A 14,133-nucleotide genomic window follows, 5' to 3' on the forward strand; every position below is an offset into this window, starting at 1 on the left:
GCTCCGTGGGGTCACACTTCTAAGCATCCCAGTAAGTAGCTGTGGAGGCTGCATTCACAGAGGCCAGGGGGCGTCAGCCAAGGCCAGGCCGGGCTGAGTGCACCGTCAGACTCGATCGGGAAACTGAGTCCCAGAGAAGCTGAGGCTGAGCCAGGCTCCTCCTGAGCAAGTCCAGGCAGATGCAGGACTCCAGCCCGGGTCCAGCCTTCCAGCCCAGGTCCCTGTGTGGGTGCAGAAACTGGGGCTGGGGGGACCCCAGCAGGTGCTGCCCCTGTGTCCAGCTGCCTGCATGACCACCCTCTGCCGCTTTGAAGGGCCTTTCTTCATCCTGTGTCCCGACCACCACGTGAGAGTGAGGAACAGGCCTCTCAGCCCGAAGTCTCTGGACCTCCTAGGCCCATCGCCTTCTTCTCCGAGCCGTCCTCCTCCGCCCCGTTCGCAAGTGTGGATCCCGCGCCCCTTCCCCCACCCAGGACCCCAGGAGCCAGACTCACCCCGAGGGCGCGGGCCACCTCGCAGCTCTCATTCTCCAGCAGGCGGAGCCGGCCCCGCAGGGCCTGTTGCAGGTTGGGGTCAGGCAGCCCGCTCTTCCGCCGCACCGCCAGCAGCTGCAAAGTCAGGTCTGGAAGCGCGGAGCAGATCACGGTGGGCGGAGTGCCATGGGGTGCTCCCCCGCCCCCACCAGCCCCCGGCCGCAAACCGGGAAGCCGGGTTCACACCCCACGTGTACTGCCTGGGAAAACTTCGCAGGCAGCCTGTCTCCCCTGAGGCCAGTTCCTTTCCTTGTAAATGAGTCACGTGCTGCCCACGACGTACACAGACGGGAGGAAGTGGACTGTGTCATCACCCCAGGACAGGACAGCATCTGCCTGCCCTTCAGCAAATGGCCCCCAAGTCACCGTGACCTCCAGCCCCGCTCTCTCCCCAGCCTGAGCTCCAACGGTGCCCCTGACCTCCGGGAAACACCCTGCCTGCACCCTCTGGCCCCCACCTCATCCTTTCTTCACCAGCTCCAGAAGGGCCACAGCCCCAGCCCTGCTCGGACCAGCGACACCTGCCTTCATCACCCCCCATGTCAGCCTAGCAGCCAGCCCCATGGATCCACCTGCAAAGCCAGGCTGAACCCGGCACGTGTACCCACTACAGCCCTGCCCCTTCAGTATGCCGGGGCAGTGTCTGGGCCCCGGCCCTCGCTCCAGACGGTCCTCTGGTCTGCAGAAGCCAGAGGGTCCCCTCACGACCACGTCTGGCTTATGGCACACCCTGGCTGTCAGCCCCCCGGGCAGTGCCAGCCCCTAGAAATTTCTACAGCAATGGTCATGCCTACTCTCTATAGTGTCCCACAGCGGCCACCAGCCACACGGGCTCCTGAGCTCTTGAAATGTGGACAGTGTCATCAAGGAACCGGAGTCTTCCTTTTATTTATTATTAAAAAGCAGAGACATTATTTTACCAACAAAGGTCCATCTAGTGAAGGCTATGGTTTTTCCAGTAGTCATATATGGATGTGAGAGTTGGACTATAAAGGAAGCTGAGCACCGAAGAATTGATGCTTTTAAACTGTGGTGTTGGAGAAGACTCTTGAGAGTCCCTTGGACTGCAAGGAGATCCAACCAGCCCATCCTAAAGGAAATCAGTCCTGAATATTCATTGGAAGGACTGATGCTGAAGCTGAAGCTCCAACACCTTGGCCACCTGATGTAAAGAACCGACTCATTGGAAAAGACCCTGATGCTGGGAAAGATTGAAGGCAAGAGAAGGGGATGACAGAGGATGAGATGGTTGGATGGCATCACCGACTCGATGGACATGAGTCTGAATAAACTGCAGGAGTTGGTGATGGACAGGGAGGCCTGGTGTGCTGTGGTCCATGGGGTCGCAAAGAGTCGGACATGACTGAGCGACTGAACTGAACTGAACTGATGCTCAGTTTAAGCGTGCCCGCACCCGGCTACTGTATTAGACAGCACAGCAGTAGTGGTTTTCCATTTCAGGAAGAATAAAATGCAAATCCTTTCCACCTTCTCAGGCACAGCCTGGAGCCGCCCGCCCTTCTCCCGCCCACTGCCAGCCTGGGGTCTTCTCTCTGCTGCTCTGAGACGTCCAGCTGCTACTGCTGAGTCGCTTCAGTCGTGTCCGACTCTGTGCAACCCCATAGACGGCTACCCACCAGGCTCCCCCGTCCTTGGGATTCTCCAGGCAAGAGACGTCCAGGCATCCCCCCTTACCCCATGCCACCCACCCCACCCCAGGGCCTTGGCACTCTGCATACCTTCCCCTGAGGCGCTCTCCCAGACCAACGCCTGCCCGGCTGGCTGCTGTAGGATCCCATCTCAGCTCAAACGGCCCCTGCCCACCCCTACCCAGTCCCCCCGAGGCTCCAAAGCTGGGGAGATAAGGGGAGGGAGGAGAGGGGAGAGAAGTGGTGGAGGGGAGAGCCCTTGGAGTAAGCCTTGCACCTGCCTTGGAAATTTCCAGACCCCCCCACAGCCCCAGCAGGAGACTCTGGGACCTGGAATCGGGCCCCTCCCCCAGCAGGAAGCCAGCCAGCTTTTCTCAACCAAGTCTCAGCGGTGACCCACCTACTCCCAGAAGAGAGTAGGGCTGCACTTTAACTCCCATGATAGCCTGCCCCGTGGCTCAATAGCCCTGGTCATCCCGAGTGGCCACAGGCAGCACTGACCACCTGAAAGGCTGGATGACAAGTGACCATCGAGGCAGAGGTGAACCGCCAATGACCCTGGGGTCTCTGTGCCCCCTGCCCCCACAGCGGGTCTCAGGATAAAGGACTCCTTACTGCCCCCACTCCAGGCAGGACCACCTCCCAGCATCAGCTCCTGCGGAAGTCCCGCCATCCTGTCCTGGAAGCTGGGATGCCTCTCCGGGGCGGGGGGGGCCCTCCCCACTCACCATGCCCCCAGGGTGTCCCTCTTTGGGACTCCCTTCCCGCCTCCAGGGTGATACCGCCTCCTCTTTTACGTGTGTGTGTTAGCCGCTCAGTCGTGTCTGACTCTTTGAGACCCCATGGATGGTAGCCCACCAAGGCTCCTCCGTCCATGGGATTCTCCAGGCAAGAATACTGGAGTGGGTTGCCATTTCCTTCTCCAAGGGATCTTCCCAACCCAGGATCGAACCCAGGTCTCCCACATTGCGGGCAGATTTCATTACTGTCTGAGCTACCGGGGAGCCCTCCTCTTCGGGCAGATGCAAACAGTCCAGAGAAGGCCTTTCCAAGTGCGGGCGCACCCCAGCCTTCTGTCCCCCAGGGAAAATGCAGAGTCCCGGGCCCTCCCCCAACCTTCCAGCGTCAGAACTGTCCCAGGACCTGAGTGTCTGCCTATAACATGCCCCGCCCCCACCCGGGAGACTGATGGACAGGGAAGCCTGGCGTGCTGCAGTCCATGGGATCACAAAGAGCCGAACACCACTGAGTGACTGAACAACAGCCCTGACCCACCCCCACAGTGATCTCAAGGCAGGCGTCCGGCAGCCACATTAGAGAAGCCTCCGTTAGACATTCTTGAGCCAGGAGTCCACAGAACGGTCCAGGCTGGGGACGCCCAGTGATCCCACATTCGTGAACCTGGCACAGACTTAACCTGCTGCGTGGGGATGCCTACCTGTAGGGCAGGACCCCATCTGGCCAGGGGAGGGCCCAGCAGCCTGCTGAGAGACGCCAGAGGCTAGAGCAGCGTCAGTGGCAGAGCGGGGCCTGTGACTGAGGTGAGAACAGACAGCCTCAGCTACTACGCAGGCACCAGCCCCGGGTGTTTCCGGAAGGCACTGTTCACACCCTTCCCCCACGGTCACAGAGGCCAGCAGGGTTGGGAGGAGGTCGTGGGCTTCCTTTTGTGCAGTAACGAAGCACCCCACCCAAGTGGCTTCTGGAAACTGCACAGTGTTATCTGGGCTCCAAGAACGGTCTCCCTGGAGCCAAACAAGGTGTGGGCAGCCGCGGTTCCTTTCGGAGGCCCTGGGTGGAGAATCTGTCTCCTCGCTGCTCCCGCTTCTAGAGGCACCACTTCCCTTGGCTTTTGGCCTCTCCTCCATCTCCAGAGCCAGCAGCGCCAGCACCTTCAGTCTCTCTTTGAGTCCCACCCCAGGGTAACCTCCCGTCTCCAGAGCTCTCAGCCCCTCTGCGAACCCTCTTTGCCACAGGAGGCAACATGCGGGTGCAGGTTGTGGGAGGAGGATGTGGACACCAGCGCCGTTTGTTCCTCAGTCGCTCAGTCGTGTCTGACTCGCTGCGGCCCCATGGATGGCATCACACCAGGCCTCCCTGTCCATCACCATCTCCCAGAGCTTGCTCAAACTCATGTCCATTGTGTCGATGACGCCGTCCAACCCTGTCATCCTCTGTTGCACTCTTGTCCTGCCTTCAATCTTTCTCAGCATCAGGGTCTTTTCCAATAAGTGGGCTCTTTGCATCAGGTGGCTAAAGTATTAGAGCTTCAGCATCAGTCCTTCCAATGAATACTCAGGGTTGATTTCCTTTAGGATGGACTGGTTTGATCTCCTTGCAGTCCAAGGCACTCTCAAGAGTCTTCTCCAGCGCCACAGTTTAAAAGCATCAATTCTTCAGCGCTCAGCCTTCTTTCCCTTGTGGCTCAGCTGGTAAAGAATCCGCCTGCAATGTGGGACACCTGGGTTCGATCCCTGGGTTGGGAAGATCCCCTGGAGAAGGGAAAGGCTACCCACTCTAGTATTCTGTTTCTAGTATTCTACCCATTCTACCCATCTAGTAGTATTCTACCCATTCTAGTATTCTAGTCCTGGAGAATTCCATGGACTGTATAGTCCACGGGGTTGCAAAGAGTCAGACATGACTGAGCAACTTTCACTTCACTTCAGCCTTCTTTAGGGTCCAACTCTCACATCCATACATGACTACTAGAAAAACAACTTCAACTGTGTGGACTTTAGTCAGCAAAGCGACGTCTCCGCTTTTTAATATGCTGTCTGGGTTGGTCGTAGGTGTTCTTTGCTGTGTTTAGTTGCTCAGTCTTGTCTGACTCTTTGCGACCCAGTGGATTGTAGCCTGCCAGGCTCCTCTGTCCATGGAATTTTCCAAGCAAGAATACTGGAGTGGGTTGCCATTTCCTTCTCCAATAAGACTTCTTTGGGGGCCTCTATCCTCCTGACCACAGAGGGGAGGTGACATCCTGGGGGAGCGCAGGGTCTGGGCAGACGGGGTTGCACCCTCATCCAGCTCCACCAGCCACTAGCTGGGGGGCCACGGGTCCTCTCGGCCTTGTGAGGTCAGTCCTCTGCTGGCGGTCCCTGGACTCCAGCCCCCAGACTCGAGGCCAGCTCCCAGCTTGCATCTTGGCTAGAGCCCCCATCCCTGCCCTGCACATATTCCTCATCTGTAAAATGGGATGAGCGACCGGAACCTTCAGATGGAGGGTGATCTGATCCAGAAACACCTGTGGGTCCGAAAGGGGTTGTGGAACCTTGGTGAGGCCTCCTCATCACCCCAGGGGTGTCCCTGCTCAGTGCTGGGGTGCTGCCCATTGACCTTGGACCAGGCAACATGACCGGCTCGTTCCTGCTCTCTCCCCACCTGCGTCCACCAGCCCCAGGCCTGTGTGGTTCGAGCCCATTTCCGGTCCTTGCTTTCTCTGGGTCTCCAGAACAGGGGCTCAGAAATGCCTGTCGAGTCCACATAAGCACATGGCAGTCCGATCTCGGCTTCAGACTCCACCCTCCCACTGAGCCCGGGGCTCCCTGAGGCGTGGCCGATTCCAGGGCTGGGGCAGGGAGAGCAGAGATGAGACGTGAGCGTCCTGGGGCCCCAGAAAGCAGGTGGTGCCCACAGGATGTTGGAGACATGTCACAAGACCAAATCAGGGGCCATTTGAACAACAAAATAACTAAGGACAGCAACCGATCGAGTCCAGAGAATAAAATAAAGCCTGTCCACGCTAAAATGAGTGAGTGACCGGGGAGAGGGGACAGTTCTTTGCTTCAGAGAAGGTCAATTAGAAAGAATGTAGAAAAATGCAGCATTAGAAAGTCAACATTGAGCAACCGTTTTCATGGCTTCCCTGGTGGCTCAGACAAGGCTTGCAGTGCAGGAGACCTGGGTTTGATCTCTGGATCGGGAAGGTCCCCTGGAGAAGGGAATGGCAACCCACTCCAGGATTCTTGCCTGGAGAATCGCATGGACCGTGGAGCCTGGCAGGCTACAGTCCATGGGGTCACACAGAGTCGGAAACGACTGAGCGACTAACATAGGCGAGTTCGGAGGGGGACAGAATTCCCATAGGCTCCTAACGACAAGAGGGAAGACGGACGACTCTGACAGTGATGTTTACACAGTCAAACATCCCCTTAATCAAGTGAGCGATGCAAGGTGTGAGCATCACCAGGGCCCAGACCCACGGACATTGAGAGGGACCGAAGGCACTGGGCATTTCTGCCCGAAGCCCCAGCCTGCCGACCCGAAGGATCACTCGTCTCCACACTGCGGCAGCTTCTACAGGACCGCCTGGAATCTTCAAAGTACCAGCCGCCAGGTTAAAAATCTCCAGGCACACACGGCCACAGAACGCAAAGCCTGACCAGGGTTTTGTTTGGTGGGAAGGAGGTTACGGGACAGATGGCTGGATTGCAGCAAGGTCTGTCTGCAGGTTGTCTAAGCCAGAAAAGTGAGTTTGGAATCATCTCACTGTGAGGGTGCACGAGCAGGTGCTGGTTTTAGGAAAGACACCAAGCAATGGGGGAGGAGAGGAGTCATGTCTGCAGTGGACCCCAAGACCGTCCTGGAAAAACGTAACACCTGCCTGAGTGCAGAGAGAGAGAAGGCAAAGTGTTAACATCTGAGGGGTCTAGGCGTGGTGTGTGCACGTGCTCAGATACTCAGTCATGTCTGATTCTTTGTGACCCCACGGCCTGTAACCCGCTGGGCTCCTCTGTCCATGGGATTTCCCGGGCGAGAATACCGGAGTGAGTTGTAAATTCCTCCTCCAGGGGATCTTCCAGACCCAGGCATCGAACCCGCATCCCCTATATTGGCAGGCGGATTCTTAACCACCGGGCCACCAGGGAAAACCCCCTGGGTGGGCTAAGTGAGAATTCTTTGTATTGTTTCTTGTAAATTTGTTGCCCGTTTGCAAAAGAAGCTGAAAAAGGTAAGGGGTCTGGGTAGACGTGGTGAGAGCCCACTGGCCCCTTGGCTGCTTGGGGCTGGGGAGCCTGGGAAGACTGTTGTGGGGCTCCCTGGTCCCATGGCGGGGACTCCTAGACCATGCTGGTGCTGGCGGATGCCTGCTGTGCTGTGGGGCTGCAGGGGCAGGAAACACCAGGCTCGTGGTCAGATGCCCCTGGCTCGGTCACAGTGCCGGACGGCAGGAATCCCGTGCTCTAGGACTCACGGCCCCTCGGGCGCTGGGCTGCCTTGCAGAAGGCTGGGATGGCCCACGTGTTTCCGCCAGGACCCAGCCCCTCTGTCTCATGCCATCGAGCTCTTGGCGGGGCCACGATTCCATGAGATCCCAGGGCCAGGCCCCCACCACGTCTTGGAGCCCCTCTTCTGGGCCAGGCAGGTGTCTGACCACAGGAGTCAGGACCCTCGATGGCCACCCCCCTTCCTATCTCCATTTACACCCTGAAGGACCAAGAGAACAGGAGTGAAAACACCTCCAGTCACCAAGCACACGCAGCGTCAGGCTCTGGGCCTGCTGCCAAGCATGCGGTTTTGTTGCCATTCTCCCAAAGCATCGATCATTCATCAGATACTCACTGGGCACCTGCTGTGTGCCAAGCCCTAGAGCCTCCGTGGGCGACATAAGCAGGTGACCGGGGTGGAAGTGAGGATCTGACGACGGGAAGATGGGGGAAGGATGGGGGACAGGCTGCCCCTGGCTCGGGGCCTTCCTCCCTGTCCTTCCCTTCCCTCCTCCAGTTCTAGAGACAGGGGCCCTGCAGACCCCCTAGGCCACCCCTCAGGTTTCCAAGTGGGGAAACTGTGGCCCGCGTCCAGCAGCGGTCCAGCGGCAATCAGGACGGGAACCAGGGCAGCCCAGCGGCAGCCCAGCCTGAGTCCAAGCCCCTCTTGCGCACACCCGGGCTGGTCGGGTGGGAGTCAGAGGCGCCTCTCTTCTCGTCTCAGCCCGCTTCGCCTCCTTCCAGGAAGTAATCCTGCCCAAGGCCTGGCCCAGACACTGCTCCTGCCACCCCTCACCCTGGGCTGGGTCTGCCCGCTGGGAGGGAAGGAGGGACACCCCACCCTGAGTAACCCCGGGGGTTCACAGCCAAGGACAGAGCAGGACGGTGGGAAAGCAAAGTCATATGAGAGCTGTGACCTCATGCGGGGCTGTGTCCCTGGAATCTCCAACCCCTGCCCCATGTCGCGCCAGTTTATCACTGATGTGACCCTGGAGAAGCGCGAGGTGGGCCCACATCCCTCGCAGACACTGTCCATCAACGCAGGCACTGACGGTGCGGATGCCTGGCTCCGTCCCGGGGTGGGTGGGGGGTGGACCCGCACAGTGCACTCACCCCCTCGGACGGTGGCCTTGGCCTCCTCGGGCCGTGGTCGATCCCAGCTGACGGACGTGCTCTTGGCCACTTCCCGGACTCCGTGGTTGCCACTGCCCCCCAAGGGCCCTGCGGGCCCATTCCCCCTGGGGGCTGGCTCCTCTGGGCCCTCCATGGCTGGTGGCGGCCTCACTGCCAAGGGCTCAGCATGCCGGGCTAGCCTCTGTGGGGAGAGCAGAGGGCAGGGATCAGCAGCAGTCCTGGCCTCTCTGGGCGGCTGGGATCAGCGTGGACGCTGCCCGCGAGTTAGGGCACAAGAGGCGAGCGCCCCTCTGCCTTGCCTGGCGGGCTCCCAAGCACCTCCCCGGGCAGGGCCTCCTCCCCGAACAGCACAGTGTCACCCAGAGCAGACTCCGTCGGGGGCGTGAGCCTACGTCTGCTTCCAGCTAGAGGGCCCTGTGGGCAGTGGGGTGCCCGTTCTTCCCATCACAGACCCAAGGAAACAGCTCAGAACCTGGTGGGTAGAGGCTGCTTAGAACCTTCCCACAAGTGCCTGGACAGGGACATGACAACGAACACGTGGAAACAGGGGACAGAACATCTGTGCTCTTGGGACACTCCAGGACCCAGGGGTCTAGGGGTAAGCCCACCATGCCTCCCACCCGGCGAGGGCTGGGAAGGACAGACCCCCACCCCGGGAGACGGCATGCTTCCCAGGGGGCTCAGCGGCGCTGTGACTCCAGCCTCGGTTCCCAGGGGTTCCTGCTGCTCCTTATCACTAATCCCAAGGCTTGGGGGGTCTCCCACTAAAAGAGGCCTGCACCCAGCAGAAACCCCGGAAGGAACTCAGGAAATGGGCCGGGTCCAAGGCTGTCCCCAAGACGGGAGGCAGCTGGCAGCAGAAGGCAGGGAAGGAGGAAATGGCCAGGGAGGAACTAGAGACTGCTCCCCGCGCCCAGGGTGCCCTGGGGCCTTCCCCAGACACTGGGTCATCAAGAGAGGGTAACTTCCCTAGTGGTCCCGTGGCTAAGACTCCACTCTCCCAATGCAGGAGGCTCAGGTTCAATCCCTGGTCAGGAAACGAGATGCTGCATGCCGCAACTTAGAGTTTACATGCTATAACGAAAAGATACTATATGCTGCAGCCAAGACTCAGAGCACTGAAATAAATATTTAAATACACATAAAAATAAAATTTGAGGGGAAAAAAAGATAAGTGAGGGTCTGCACAGGTCAGGGCTTTTGTCACAATCTGAGGACAGAGAAGGACATGGAGCCGCTTCCAGGCCTGGGGAGGAGAGGTAGACTCCCCCAACCCTGATTAGCCGCAGGGATGCGGGGCAACCACGCCCCCTCAGCTTCTGCCTTGGGGAACGAGGGAAGGAGGAGCGGCCCTGCTCAGCCCTGTGCAGGGTGGACGAGAGCAAGGCCAGGAGCCCCAGGCAAGGAGCCGTCTTCTCGTGGAGTCTGCTGCTGATGATGGGCAGGGGGGAGCTCCACCCCAAACCCCAAGCAGGGCAGCAGGAAGTCTGTGCACGGAGCAGGATGCGCAGAGACGGGAGAGCACACTTCTGAGACCCTTCCTGGGGACAACACTGCCAACTGAAGAGCAGGCCTGGACTCCCCCAGACCCTCCACCTCGGGGTAGGTGCTGGGGTGGGCCCTGCCCCCAGAGACCCAGAGAACTCCAGGCCAGCAGCGTGGGACTCAGAGCCCAGACGGGCCCACCAGGGCGGTACGGCCCCAGGAGCCCCCGGCCGGCCTCCCAGCTTCACCTGGGACCCTGCAGCAGAGAACGGGCGGGAGACGAGGAGGCCAACAGCAGCGTCACCGAGTCACCATGGGGGCTGGGGGAGCCTGGGGCACAGGACACGGGGCCTGGGCTGTTCCAGATTCGGGGGTGGGGCGGCACCCAGGGCACTGAACTCTCCATAAATGCTAAGAGGAGCCAGCAGAGCGCTTTAAGCGACAGGACTGCGTTTCATTCCTTGAAAGGTCCATTCTTGAGTTTGGGCAGAAAGGACAGAGGAGGAGACGCTGGAGGTGGGACCTGTGAGGGGCCTTGGGTTCATTTACCGCCTCGGATTGCCAACAAGATCGGGGGGCTGACCTCCGTTAGACCCAGCGCAGACTATTCTCAGAATTGTGGGCCTCAGACTGTTCTGGGACAGCGGAGATTGTCTGCAGGCTCCCAGAGGGCATGCAAGAATTTGTCACCACCTGTATGCACCAGGTGTCTTGGCCAGGTTCCCAGTGGGGAGAGTACATTGCCCTCCTCTACAGATGGGGGACTGGGGTGGGCTTGAAGGGGTGGGCAACTCACCCCCTACACACACATGCGCAAACACACAGGTGCGCGCACACGCGTGCACACAGACCCACACTCACATGCATGCATACACACGTGTGTACACATGTGCACACACGTGTACACAGAGACACACTCACATGCACGTGTGCACATATGCACACACACACACGTGCACGTGCACACATGCACACACACACATACACATAAACACTCTCACATTAACACTCTTTCACTTACCCCCACCCATATCCCGTCAGTGCCCACATCCTTGTCTTTAAAAGGCAAACAGAGGCGCTCACACCAAACCCACAAGCTCCCGCCACCAGGTGAGGGTTCTCACGGGATGCTACCCCCGGAGCCTTGGAGACATTCAGCGTGGGCTGAGGACAGTCCCACCCTTCTGGGGGAGTGGGCAGGGGGCAGGCGGTGCCTGCAGGCCCACTCCTCCCTGGGCACTGCTGCTATTCCCCAAGAACCATCTTGACCCTGAACTCATCCCCTGCAGTAGGCTGGGCCCAGGCGTCTTCAGCGTCAGCTCTGCCTGCAGGGTGGGCGGGGGAGGTCGAACCCCACACTTGAAAGCCTTTGGTTGTTTTTCAACAGACCCTGCCGAACCCTGCCCTGTGGCCAGCTCTGTGCCAGGCAGGGGCGAGGGGCGCAAAGGAGGGTGACCCAGGCCTGCTCGAATCGGGGGGAGGTCTGGACACAAATGCGGCAGTGTTGGTTCCATGGGGCACGTTCTGGGAGTGGGGGAGAAAGTCTGCTGATCCCACAAGTGGAGGGAAAGGAGTCTGACCGTTGAGAAGGCCCGGGCGAGGCAGGACTCGTGAGTGACGGGGAGCCGTGCAGAGAATGGGAAGGCGTGGAGTATCAGCCATCCACGGAGGCAGGCCAGCAGAGCTGCGGGCCACCCCAACAGGCCAGTGTGGAGCAGGAGAGTCGTGGGCGCCTCAGGAAGACCATGCAGGCGGGCAGCTGCTGAGCAGCAACTGGGGCTCTGAACCCTTGATCCCAGAGGAAGAAGACCCTACGTTCCCCCGTCCTCATGGACGCGACACACGGGGGCATGAGCTCAGAGCTGCCCTGACCACCCTGCTCCCTGGCCCTCGGGGATTCAAGGAGGGGGCTCCTGCAGGACCACTGCCCTACACCCAGTGCTCCCAGACCATCCCCAACACCCTTTCATCAGTGGTCCCCAAAGCCTCTGGGTATGACCTTTGTGGGCACCCCTCTGACAGCAACTCAGGGAAACCAGCTCACATCCCAGAGGGTCTTGGGGCATCAAGGGGGCGCCTTGGCCCACAGGGGTTTCACCAGGCCTGCTGCTCCCTAGACCCTCTATTCCCCTACACAAGACGAGAGAGCTCCCGGGCTGGGGAGGCCTGCTTCAGCTCATCCCAAGCTTGCTCTGATTCCTTTTCTCCAGAACCAGCTTCACTCCTCTTATGGATTTAACACAAGAGTAGGAAAGGGCATGTTTCAGGCAGGCATTATCCTGATCCCCCTTTGCCTGCCTCCGAGCTGTAGAGAAAAGCAGGGCGTAGGGGGCTGTCTGGCTGTGACCTGGTCCCCAGCCCCCAACCATCTCTAAAGGCCAGGGACCAGGCCAAGGGGCACCCAGGGGATGCTGGCACCCTTGTAGGCAGCCCCAGGGAGGAGGGAGCAGGCTGGAGGCAGCCCCTTGTCCAGCGGGCGCAGCTGCGTGGCCCCTCAGGTTCTGGGACGCAGCCTTGTTGCAGAGCTCTCCAGCCGCCTTGGGTCAATGACCAGCGTCGTTTCAAGCCCCTCTGCCTTGTGCTCCCCATTTCCTGCTCCCAGGGGCCATCCCCCCCAACCCCGTCACACACGAAGACCTCCCAGCCTCTTTCAGGAGGCAGTGCCGTCCATCTGATGCCCGCGCCTACCCCTAGCCTAGCCGGCCCCTGTTGCCCTCCCCTCTTGACTCTGCACACAGCGAGCCCACACCTCTCCTTAAGGTCCCCTGGCCACAGGGTGGTGGGGACCAGGCCACCATCCGCCCTCCTCTGCTGTCCTGCAGCATCTCGGGAGGGCATGTGGATCCATCGTCCTGCTCGGGTCCTGTTTGTGGGGTCTCTCTAGCCTCCACCTGGGGGGCTTTGCCCTCCACTCTCTGCTGCCAGGCATCTGGCTCACACAGCCCACATCCAGGGCATCTCTCTTCCCCAGCCCCTGCCCACCTGTCCCCCAGGAAGTCAGGAGCAGCCCACCAGTGCCTGCATCCCAGGCTCATGGGCCTGCCCGCAGCAGCTCAGGGACGGTTTTCCGAGAACAGGGAAGGCTCTGGGGCTCAGGGGACTTCCCACCTGCTCAGCAAGGGGCCTGCCGCTGGCAGTTGTAGGCCTAGTCATGGCCCGCAGGAGGAAGTGTGCTCTGTCTCCCCAGGGAGGGTCCTAAAATAGCACTGCTCAGCCGGAGAAGCTGCCTGTGTCCCCGACTGCATCTGAACCCATCCTGAACAAAAGCCTCGAGGACCACGCAGACCTCGCCCACCTCCCCAGGAAGCATCTCTTCAGGGTTGTCTGGGGACCTCAGTACAGAAGGTGACCAGCGCCCCCCCACATTCACGCCCACCAGTGACCTCAGATCTGGTGGCCTTATTTGGACACGGGATGAAGTTAAGATGCGGTCACTGGGGATGTCCCTGCTGGCCCGGTGGCTAAGACCTCGCACTCCCAGTGCAGGGGGCTCGGGCTGGATCTCTCCCTGCTCGGGGAACCGGATCCCACATGCCGCAACTGAGTCCGAAGACCGCAACTGAAGATGCTAGTGAGCCACAGCTGGGACCTGAGGCAGCCAAATAATAAATACTAAAAATAATAGTAATAATAAGATGCGATCACACTGGGCTGGAGGGCCCTCCGTGTAGGGTCTTTGTAAGAAGAGGAGGAACACAGACACAGCGGGCCCCGGGTGAGGATGGCGGCAGAGAGCAGGGTGACGTGCCCACGAGCCCAGAGATGCCTGCAGCCGCCAGGAGCCGAAGGACCCTCCCCCAGGGTCCTCTGCCCATCCCGGGGCTTCAGATTTCCGGCCTCCAGAACCAGGGGAGAATGAACTTCTAGCGTTAGAAGCCCCCGCTTGTGGCCCTTCATACAGCAGCTCCAGGCCAGCCGTCGCCCCGGGTCCCAGGGCTTCCCTTCTCTGCTGGGAAGCGGGCGTTTCGGGAGGAGGAGTAAGTGACCTCAGGCATGAATACTGGCTGGGGACCCGACACAGGAAGCCCCGTCACTGTCGGGAGCCACCACCCTGCATAACTGAGTATCCTCACTCTGTCCTCGTGACGCCTGGGGGAGCGTGATGGGCCCATTTCACAGAGGGGC

The 14,133-nt window shown here is 59.9% G+C and overlaps 1 protein-coding gene across 5 annotated transcripts in view; it reads right to left on the bottom strand.

The window, feature by feature from the left end:
- The window catches only part of SH3TC1 (SH3 domain and tetratricopeptide repeats 1), a 61,749-nt gene that overhangs the window by 24,245 nt on the left and 23,371 nt on the right, over positions 1–14,133 (bottom strand). For all 5 annotated transcript variants that reach the window (XM_025290543.3, XM_006042996.4, XM_044945583.2 and 2 more), the window contains exons 2-3: positions 8,503–8,704; positions 495–622 (exon numbers count right to left, since the gene is read on the bottom strand). In XM_025290543.3, coding sequence (XP_025146328.3) covers positions 495–622; positions 8,503–8,656 — 282 coding nt within the window. In that variant the 5' untranslated portion in view covers positions 8,657–8,704. The remainder of the gene's footprint in view (positions 1–494; positions 623–8,502; positions 8,705–14,133) is intronic.

This window comes from Bubalus bubalis, chromosome 7 (assembly GCF_019923935.1).
Source record: "Bubalus bubalis isolate 160015118507 breed Murrah chromosome 7, NDDB_SH_1, whole genome shotgun sequence".
In the NCBI taxonomy this organism is placed as follows: domain Eukaryota; kingdom Metazoa; phylum Chordata; class Mammalia; order Artiodactyla; family Bovidae; genus Bubalus; species Bubalus bubalis.